The sequence below is a fragment of the Phaseolus vulgaris genome, chromosome 4 (assembly GCF_000499845.2).
Source record: "Phaseolus vulgaris cultivar G19833 chromosome 4, P. vulgaris v2.0, whole genome shotgun sequence".
Lineage (NCBI taxonomy): Eukaryota > Viridiplantae > Streptophyta > Magnoliopsida > Fabales > Fabaceae > Phaseolus > Phaseolus vulgaris.
The window spans coordinates 26,010,562-26,021,938 of NC_023756.2; the positions used below are offsets into that span (position 1 = coordinate 26,010,562).

Below are 11,377 nucleotides of genomic sequence, written 5' to 3' on the forward strand. Positions count from 1 at the left end.
ATCACGATAGCCAGGTACAAGCAAAAACTGAATCCTGAAAAGTGCGTTTTTGGTGTAGAAGCAGGGAAATTTCTAGGTTTCTCCTGTCATAGAGGGGAATTGAGGCTAACCCCGAGAAGTGCGCCGCCATTTTGGCAATGAGGAGCCCCGCCAATGTAAAGGAGGTGCAGCAACTCACGGGGCGGATGGCCGCCCTGTCCCGATTCGTATCGGCAAGCGGAGAGAAGGGCCACCCATACTTCCAATGTTTGAAAAGGAACAACAGGTTTGTTTGGACAAAGGAGTGTGAGGAGGCCTTCGTAAAGCTCAAGGAATATTTGGTGAGCCCTCCAGTTCTGTGCAAGCCCCAACTCATAACACCGCTCAGGCTGTACTTTGCCATAACTGAGAAGGCGATCAGCGCAATGTTAGTGCAGGATCAGGATCAGATCCAAAGGCCTATATATTTCGTTAGCAAGGTGCTGCAAGGCCCAGAGGTAAGGTACCAGGCCCTAGAAAAGGCAGCATTGGCGGTTGTATTCTCGGTGAGGAGACTGCGCCATTACTTCCAGAGCTTCACGGTACTGGTGATGACTGATCTTCCAATCCATAAGGTTTTGAAGAAGCCCGATGTGGCTGGAAGGATGGTGAAGTGGGCAGTCGAGCTTTCAGAGTTCGACATCAAATATGAACCCCAGGGATCGATCAAAGGGCAAGTCTTCGCCGATTTCGTAGTCGAGTTGTCCTCCGAGGTGGCACAAAACGCCGAGGGTGACTTTCGCTGGGTACTCTCAGTTGATGGGTCGTCCAACCAGCTGGGCAGCGGGGCTGGGGTCATTTTGGAAGGGCCCAACGGAGTGTTGATAGAGCAATCATTGAGGTTTGCTTTCAAAGCAAGCAACAATCAAGCAGAGTATGAGGCTTTGATCGCCGGAATCCTGCTGGCTAAGGAAATGGGGGCGAGAGTGTTGATGGCCAAGAGCGATTCACTGTTGGTCACCGGGCAAGTAACTGGCGAGTTCCAAGCCAAGGACTCGCAGATGGCAGCCTACTTGGAGTACGTGCAAGAGCTAAGAAGATCTTTCACTTTATTTGAAGTGGTGCACTTGCCAAGAGAACAGAATGCCCGAGCTGACTTGCTAGCCAAGCTCGCCAGTTCGGGCAAGGGGGGCAGGCAAAGGACTGTCATTCAAGAAACTTTGAAAGTGCCTCGAGCATTTGTGGCAGACCACCAAGTTCTCCATGTTTATAGATCAATGGGAAGACCGGCGAGAAGTTATAGATCCCTAACGCAGGAAACTCTGAGGGTGTCGAGGGTCAGAGCACGCCCAGCGGAAGGGGCAAGATCGATGCAGTTTTGCGCTGTCCACGAACCAGACACGTGGATAACGCCTTACCAACGTTATTTAGCGGATGGTGTGCTTCCAGTTGACTCAACTGAGGCCAGAAAAATAAAGAAGAGCTCCAGCAAGTTTACCCTTATTGACAGCGAGCTGTACAGGTTTGGATTTACACACCCTCTTCTTGTATGTATACACGGAGAGAAGTGCACGAGGATTATGGCTAAGCTCCATTAGGGAATTTGCGGGAGCCACATTGGAAGTCGATCGCTGGCGACGAGGACTATCCATGCAGGTTATTACTGGCCCACGATGAAAGAAGATTGCAAGAGATACGCCCAGCGTTGCAAGCAATGCCAGCAGCACGCCGATTGGCACAAGGCACCCCCAGAAGAGCTGAAGTCAATTTACAGCCCCTGGCCGTTTCATACTTGGGGAATTGACATTCTGGGACCCTTCCCATTGGCGGTCAGGCAGATGAAGTACTTGGTAGTGGCGATTGAATACTTCACCAAGTGGATCGAAGCGGAGCCAGTGGCCCAGATCACCGCACACAAGATCGAGAGCTTTGTATGGAAGAACATAGTGTGCCGGTTTGGTGTGCCTAAACGCCTGGTGTCAGACAATGGGACTTAGTTTGCAAGTCACCTCTTGAAAAAGCTGTGCGAAGAGGTGGGAATACAACAGGTGTTTGCATCCGTCGAGCACCCACAGACGAATGGCCAAGTGGAGTCTGCCAATCGGGTGTTGCTGAGAGGTTTAAAGAGAAGGTTAGAGAAAGCTAAGGGATCGTGGGCTGAAGAGGTACCCCGCATAGTTTGGGCATACCATACCACTGAGTAGTCAGGAACCCACGAGACCCCGTTTAGTTTGGTTTATGGATGTGATGCGATGATTCCAGTCGAAATCCAGGAAAGCTCGTCGAGGTTCCAGAACTTTGTGGCGGAAGACTCGAACGAAGAAAGAAGAATGAATCTGGATTTGCTGGATGAGGTCAGGGAGGAGGCGAGAGTGAAGGCCAAAGCAGTAAAGAGAAGAATTGAGCGAAGGTACAACTCTAAGGTAATGTCAAGGCAGTTTAGAAGTGGCAATCTGGTGATGAGGAAGGCCCATCAGTATGAGATGCATAACAAGTTATCGCCTAAGTGGACGGGACCATTCAGAATAACCGAGGTGCTCGGGAATGGCGCCTACCGCTTGGAGACGTTAGAAGGAGGGGCGATCCCTCGCACTTGGAACGCCACACATCTCAAGTTGTATTACAGTTAGAGCCTTGTAAATAAAGACGAATATGAAGAGATTTGAATAGTTTCTGTTAAAACAATTTCAAGAGGGCACTCTTTTTTCCCTAAGGAGGGTTTTTAATGAGGCAACCAAATAAAGAAGAGTTTTTCAAAGTTTAAAGCTTCTAAGTTTGCATGCTTATTGTTTCGAAAGTTTTAGAAAAAAGAGTTTATCACTTGTACGTGATCTAGGGCAACAGCAAAGTTATATTGCATGCTTCATGAGTTAAAAGTTTTAAAGTCCCCATCGTTTTTGGCGATCGGTGGCAGTAGTAAAAGTTTTAAAGTCCCCATCGCTTTTCGGCGATCGGTGGCAATAGTTAAAGGTTTTGAAGTCCCCGTCGTTTTTCGGCGATCGGTGGCAGTAGTTAAAATTTTAGAGACCTCATCGTCTTTCGGCGATAGGAGGTACCAGTAGTGTAAAAAGTCCTCAGCGCTCTCGTGCATTTTGAGGCAAAAGAAGAAGTTCTCCTCGCCCTTGAGCGAGTGCAGGCGAGAAAGAGAAGAAGTCCTCCTCGCCTTTAAGCGAGTGAAGGCAAGAACAGATTGAAAGGCCTCTTTGCGTAAGCAGATTGAGGCAAGATTAAAAGTCCTCAGTGCATCCAGGGGGGAGGAGATGTACACCCTGGGCAAGTTGAGGCACCAGAGAAAGTCCTTCTCACCTCAGAGTGAGTTCAGGTACGGCGTGAAGGGTGGAAGAAGATAAAGGATAACTGAGGTAGGTTCGAAGAGAACACCTCGCTATCCAGATCATTGTTCTAAAACTCAGGGAGGTAGAGAAGGATCCGAAAGGCGCCTTTACCCCCAAATGAGGGAACAATGATCAAGTTATACAAAGAAGAAAGGTAACATCGCCAGAACCCTATGGCGTGAAGGTTGAGATAGTGAAGGGGTTGTACGGCGAGTGCCAGATCAGAAGAGTTCCAGGCAATGACGGAAGTAAGGGGCACTTCACTTGGCAGATCAGGTAAACTGTATTTTAATACTAGTTTGAGTTAAAACCTACTGCCTAGTAAGTGATTTTATGTTAAGGTTTGTTACCTTAAGTTCACAAGTTTTATTGAATGCCATTGCTGAAGACTTGATAGCTGCTCAAATTTACTTTGAGTTAACAGCTTGTAAAGTTTGTTATAAGGTTAGCAATTTGCTCGAGTTAGAAGCGGTATGTGAAGGGTTAAGTTCAAGTATTGCTGAGTTCATGCAGTTGAGTAAGTTTCGCCAGTTATGTTAGTTAAACCAGTTGATTGCGCAGCAGATAAATTAGAAGATTATATATATATATATATATGCATATATGTGCACACGAGCATCGAACAGTTCGAACAAAATGAAAATTATTACAGAACAAGGTAAAGCATAAGAGTTTTCAAGGAGATAAGTCAATCGGGGGCACGATCTTGCCGTCCACCACCTCGTTGTACTGAGAACTCAGAAAGATCGAGGTCAGGATATTTGCAAGCAAACTGCTCCAAAGCAGCGCCAAAGCCGGAAGTTAGAACCTGGGCAGCCTCAAGCTGAAGCTCGTCGATCTTCGTCTTGAACCCACTGTTCTCTTCACGAACCTGGGTGACTTCAAGCTCGAGCTCGTTGGCCTTCTTCTTGAGCCCGCTGTTATCCCGATCTTGCTCAACCTTTCCCAGAAGGGTCTCTCTCTCGATTGACCTCTTCTCCAGGTTGGCCATCTTCTGAGCGTCAGTCTTCTTTACCTCCTCCAGCGCGGCAATTTTTTCCCACAGAGGGACGATCTTGCTCTCCAGCTCGACGGCGTCTTGGAGTTTGTCATGAAGCTTCTTGCGCAGCTCTTTGTTGTCTTGTCGCACGCTCTGGAGCTCGTCCTTGAGGGCGTTTTCAACTCGCGAAAACTCCAAGCCTTGCATCATCATATCGCACTTGGTCTTTTCGGCTTCAGCTTTCGCGGTGCTTGCCACCTCCTGGTTGATCCGATTGTCGAGCTCAAACTTCTCCAAGGAGTCTTTGAGCCCTTCGCCGACGATTTGGGGAAGACAATCGTCAACCATGGCACTTAGGCGCACGGCGAAGGACTTCAAAGCTTCTTGAAGAGCGGCTGGGAGGCCTGAGGTTGCTGGTGGAGGCGAAGGTTGGTGTTCACCACCACCCTCGCAAGGTTGGACGGCGGGGGGAGCTTCGAGGCGTGGTGGTGAGGCAGGCAGCTTCTCGGCAGCTTGTGAGGAGGCTTGCGTATCAGCAAGTTGCTCAGGAGCGGCCTCAGCAACTGAAGCGTTTGAAACGAGAACATCCCCAGCGGACTCGAATGGTGTGGAGGCGCTGGGGGGGTTCTCGATGAAGTTTGGAGCGGCGCTCTCAATTGCTGGGGGCTCGCTCACCGCCACCTTTTTCCTTTTGCAGATTAGCCCGTCCTCGGTGCTTTCATCCGCCTCTTCGTCAGTTACTACCCTGGGGGCTTTCCTTTTGGCCTTCTTAAGAGGTAGTTTTTTGCGTTGGGGGGCTGGAAGAGCGGCAGCAGCGGGTGGACCAACTGGTGGGGATTGGCCCTGGGCGGCGGCGATCTCCGAAACAGAATTCGGGATCGTTTGAGAGCCCGCCGCAAGCTTATGGGACCTAGCTATGGCGCGTAGCTCAGCCATCCTATCTTGTCCCAGCATCGTATCTGCAAAGGGGGCCAACAGTTATCAACTAGCACAGAGAATTGACAGGTAATAATGCATGAAGGAGTTTGAAACCATATGCGAAGTAGAACAGCAACATCAAAGTAGGAATGAGAAAATGCAAAGTCAAGCTAGGGAAACTTGAAGGCTTAAGGGCAAACCTATGTGAAAGTCCAATTGGCTTTCATAAAACTCGAAGGAAACGATGGAGGCAGTCGACAGGGTCACGCCGGAAGAGGCGACTCTCTTCCAGAAGCCGCACAAGTCCTTGTCGAGCTCCCCCATCTTTTCTGGCTCCCTACCCTTCCTGAAGCTTAGCTCCTTCTTCCCTTTGTTCACCCAATACAAGGGGAACCCGTCGAGAAGGGAAGGGTCTTGATCGTTGCAGCATACACGCACGAACTTCCCCTTCCAATCCTTATAGGATTGTTGGAAGATAGAAAGAATGGACCTCCCGGCGATCCCATTGAGGCTGACCCATAGACGACCGCCCGGGTCCTTCGCCTCGAATAAGTAGAGGAACACATCCACCGAGGTCGGATGTCCTAAGTGTGCGCAGAGGATCTGGTAAGCCCGCACGAACGCCCAGCTGTTGGGATGGAGCTAGGCGGGGGCTATGTCAAGCTCGGTCAGGAGCTCCCTCTCAAAGTGTGTGAAGGGAAACCGAAGCTTGACCTTCTTGAACATGGTGGTGTAGATGAAGCAGAGGGGGGCGTCGTCGCTCCCCTGATCGTCAGTGCTGATGGGCTCACCGGGAGGACAAGGACGCACGAACACTTTGTCATCATGCTCTTTGCTAAAGGAGAGGTGTTCCTTATCACCTTTCTTGAGGCGAAGGATGTCGCGATCGGAGTTGACGGATGAAGTCTCACCCAGCAAGGTTGCGGAGGCCCACGGGTATAGTCGTTTGTAATCTGGAAGAGGTTTCACCACCGCGCTGGTTTGTGGTGGGTTTGGTTGTGGTTGGCTAGGATGAGAGGACGCGGGTCTCGCGACTCGGTCGGAAGGGACGTTGGGACCCCTTGGGGGTCGCGGGAAGAAGAAGGGTTTGCCCTACGGGTTTTCGCCGGAGGGTTGCGAGGAGGTGGAGGAGGGTTTGGTGTGATTTTTGAGCGAGTCATCGAGGAAGCTGCAAGAAGACAAAAAGGTATAAGAATCCATAAACAGAAAGACTCGACAGAGGAGGAGAAGAGGGAAGAACAAGAGGGGCTCGCAAAGAAAAGTGCAGAAACCCTAAACGAAGAAAAGAGAAAACAAAGCAGAGAGAACATCCCACAACGTATGCTCCAGACAAGTAATGGATGATGCAAACCGATCAGAATGCAGCAAATATCAGTAGGAGTGATAAAAAAGTTACCTTTAGATGATCACAAGAGTATTCAGAAAGATGGAGGTTGGGAGAATCGGAGCGTTCTCTGGAGCGTTCGAGCGTATGAAGAGAGGTAGAAGATAATGAAATAGTGAAATGGCGCGAAGTGTTTAAGAGTTTCGAACGTTGCGAGAAGCGCAAACGACAGCGAATAATGGTCGTTGATGAATCCACGTGTCGAATGATCGAAGAAGTTGGTGAAATGTCAAGTTAGTGAACAGCTTTAGCACCAACGCGCAAAGCCACGTAAGCCGCCGGATTTAAACCTCTTTAGTCTCCTCGCTGAACAACTCGCAGCTCGAGACTGGGGGGCTTGTGTACCGACCAGGTCATCGGTGTGATGACGTGTCTTGCGCGTGCCCGGGTGGGGCGTGCTGAGTGGAACACGTAGGCTAAAAGAGATTAATGGTTCAGAAGTGGGCATAGTCGCTGAACGCTGAATCGGCGTTCTCCGATCTCTAGTGTGCGCAACCGGCGGTCACCAGAGTTACGTTACAGTCGTCGTATGGGAGTGCTAGGAGATCAGATGGTGAGAGATCGCCGGGGAATGCTAGGAGATCGGGTGGTTTGCACACCGCCACAAGAAGCTCATCGTCGGATCCCCCAGTAAACTTAGTTAAAGCTATTGGAGGCTCAGAAGAGTAAGTTCAAGCGGATAAGTTCAGTAAGACGATTGTTGCGCCAGCATGGGGCATGAATGTCAAGTGGGTTGGGGGGAACACCTTGCTCATCGACGTCAGGATTCCCAGAGTGGACGTTCGTTGGTGGCAAGGTTTCCCCAGCTAGAACATTCACGGCGTAGCAATAAGAAGGGTGCCGCTTGCGACGAGCGATATCACAGAGATGATGCATTTTGTTGCATCCGATACTCGCCTTGTCAAGTGATGTTTCACAACGCATTGTGCGCTAGCTTGCTCCTTGAGTAGAGGACTTAGCTGTGCGGCTGGTTACTACACAGAAATAACGTTTAAGTTGCCCCAATCCAGATGACGAATCGTGTAGGGTTGGACGTCACCAATTACTCCAACCTAGATGATGACACGTGTAGGGTTGGGTGCAATAGAGAAGTGACGCTCGAGTTATCCTAGCTCAGATGATGACACGTGTAGGGCTGGGTGCTACCTGTCACCCCAGCCCAGATGGCGACACGTGCAGGGCCGGATGCGAGCCACGCGTCCAAAAGCATAACGGCCTGGAGAGAGAAGAAACCTAGCTATAAAGGTAACCTTAACAGAATTTGCAGGGGTACATTTTTCATTACGGCTAATTCTGCTAGGGTTGTGTGCCTTTAGTACGGTCCTACAGAGCATATTTTCTCTCAGTTTTTTGGGTGTTCTTGTCACTGACTTGAGCGTCGGAGCGCCACCGGCCGCAGAGGTGCCACTGTGTGTTTTTCCGGTTCTCAGAGAGGCTATCTGTGGAGAGGACTTGGAGGGCACGTGGTGTCGAGCTGGTAAGAAAGATCGTGACGAGGCAACGCTCTTGCGCTCAGTCAACCGGCAGGATCAATTATAATAATATTAATCATATTAATATTAATAGTAATGTATAATAATATATAATTTGGATTTTCGCTTTCAATTTGTAAATCAGAGTGGAAGTTAGTCACTTAGACTTGAAAACGTGTCGGATAATGAAAAAAAATGTATTGTACATTTGGAATTCAAAAATATAATTGTTTATTTATTTTTTAAACTTTATAAATGGATTAATTAAATATGGGTTAAAATATTCACAATTTCAAAATTATTTTAATAATGTTGCATATTAAAGAGAATTTTAATTAAATATTATTTTAAATATCTAAATTAAAAATTATATTTTTATTATTTTAGGTCAAATTATTTTAATGTGATATTTTTTTTAAATTTGATTATTACAACATAACCTAAAAAGTATGGTCTATAATGATAGTGATTTATAAGTTATATTTGTAAATTTGTTGCATTTTTTACTTTTAAGCTACAACTTCATTATTTAGTCCATACATTCTAAAGAAAACACTTTAAAAAGTATGGTATAAATAGTCAATAGTTTTATACATCTGGTCTTTGGTAATCCTTAAACCATATTTGTAAAATTGTTGTAGGTAAGCGTTATATGGATCTAGAATTCGTATGTAATTACATACTGAAAATGGACTAGAATCAAAGTCCTTTCAGTGACCAAGGAAGCATTAACCATTAGACAAGACAAGTTCTTCAATAATATTACCATTTTTATTATACTTATTATTATTAATATAATTTATACATATTATTATTAAAAATAATAATTATATTAATAATAATAATATAAATTATATTCATTTTATTAATATTATATTCAATATTCATATTATTAACATTTATTCATATTATTAATAATATTGTTAATATTATTAATAATATTGTTAATATTATTAATAATATTGTTTATATTATTAATAATATTGTTAATATTATTAATAATAATAAGTATAATAAAAGTTACAATAATACTAAAGAATTCGTGTGGTTAAATTTTCTTTGGTCATTGAAAGAATTTGGTTTCGAATCCCACTCGCTGCAAATTTTATTTTATGGTGTCAAAGTTACAAACGAATTATATCTGTATGTAATTATATATAGAAAAAATCCGTATATAATTCACGTTTTTCTTATAGTGAGTTCAGTGTTGCCTAAAATAAAAATTAAAATGATATAATATATTAAAAATAATTGTGAGATGTAAATAAATGAGAAAAATGAATGAATACATGAAAATAATGAACTACAAAGGAGAGAGAAAATGACTTTATGCATCTTCTTGATGGTGTGACCGACCGTTTACTTATCTATTTCATTTAATGTTTTCTCTACAACCGTTATAGATAATAAAAAGAGAAAATTGAATTACGTTTCTTCTTAATAGTGTGACCATTTTCTTATGTATTGCCTTTAATATTTATCTTCTTTACAACCGTTATAGATTTAGGGTTTAGATAATTAGAAGGAATGAGAATTGCATGTTTTCAACTTTTTTATTATTTGTTTCTTCCATTTTTATTACTTTTAATTCTCTCTACAACTGTTATATACTTTCTACTTGTTTATTACTTCTAATTCTCTCTAGAACGGTTATATATAATGAGAAAGATTGATAATGACATATTTTCAACTCTTTGCTTACCTTTGGCCTTCCACTTTTATTTTTAAAAGAATATTATTAAATAGCAATCCAATTTAGAAAAAAAAATTAGTCACTATATTAATTAAATTAGATACTCATTTAGAGACTAAAAAATTATTGATATCTAAAATGGTTTTTATAATTAATAAAAATTTATAAAATAGTTCCTAAATTGATATCTAAATTAGCTACCTAGATTTTAGTTACTAATATTTTATATTATAATCTCTAAAAGACTAATAGAGACTAATTTAGAATATAAAGTAGTAAGTAGCTAAAACTTTGGTAGTTAAGGGGTTAGATACCAATTTAAATTGTTTTATAAATTTGTATTAATAATAGAAAGTACTTTAGATACCAATAATTTTAGTTTATAACATTATTTCTAATTTAGTCAAATAGTAACTAATTATTTTGTTCTCTAAAATTAGTTTCTACTTAATAATTTTCTTATAGTTATATATATATATATATATAAATAAATAAATAAATAAGAGAAAGAATTAAAAGTATATAATTTAAGTAAAAAATATTATTTCTTTCATGAGAGAGTGAGACACAACACACCTAATTATTCTTAACTAATATAAACTATTATTCTAAAATTAAAATAAAAAGCTCATATTAAGAGTAATTTTCTATTTACTCATAAAGTAAGGTATCCTTTCTCTTTATTTTTATATGTTGTTTTCAAAAAGATCATTTCAAATTAATTATTGTTCTGCAAAATTTATTAAGGATTAAATATTTTTTTAAACTATGAAATATTGAGTTTCGTAAGTAAATAAGTTATTCATTAGACATAAACATGATATATTAGAAGTTACAAAATATATTTTGTTGAATTTAAAATATTAATTAAAATTAATATATATATATATATATATATATCAAAAATTTAAACATAGTATAAAATGAATCAGAAAGAACAGTCGGTAGAGAATTCATAAATAAATTTTGTGGAAAAAAATAAATAGAAACTCTATTTTTGAAAATTTTGCACCCTTATTTCAAGAAAATACTTAATTAAATCTTAGTGAGAAAGTATATTTGGTGATTTCTATGTTAATACCATTTGCATTTTCCTTATTCACAAATTGAGTTTAAAAAGATAAAATTAGTCAGTTGAATGGGATTAACTTCATTAATTAGTTGTTAATTTTTGGCTTTATAATAATTACATAAACTATGTTTAAATTGTAAAAAACACCCAATTAAGTAATATGTTATTTCACTATAAATGGTTGACCGTAATTTTTAAAATAGGAAGGATTCTCCCTTATCTTTTATTAATAAAATAGGTTATAAATTAATGTCTCTATATAGTTCCTTCAACAAGTTTTTTTCTTTTAATTTTCATTATAACAGGAGTATTTTAAATTTCGCTTTTCATCAATTAAGTACAATTTGTCAAAATTGTGATGGTCACCATCACGTGTAGGACCCAAAGGCCACATGTAGAGTACCACACAGTACAAATTTCTTCAATTTCAAAATAACTTTATCAATAAAAAAAAATATGTTTTCACATTTTATATAATTATATTGTAGTCACTTAATATTTTCAATATTTAATATTTTTTAAAAACTCAATTGATAGTTTCTTTTATGTATTTTACATTTTTTCAC

General features: G+C 41.5%; 1 protein-coding gene across 1 annotated transcript; it reads right to left on the reverse strand.

The window, feature by feature from the left end:
- Positions 1 to 3,981: 3,981 nt before the first annotated feature.
- LOC137838554 (uncharacterized) lies at positions 3,982 to 5,226 on the reverse strand. The gene has a single exon (XM_068647800.1). It carries the CDS (start codon positions 5,224 to 5,226, stop codon positions 3,982 to 3,984), a length of 1,245 nt encoding a protein of 414 aa, XP_068503901.1.
- Between the last annotated feature and the right edge of the window lie 6,151 nt (positions 5,227 to 11,377).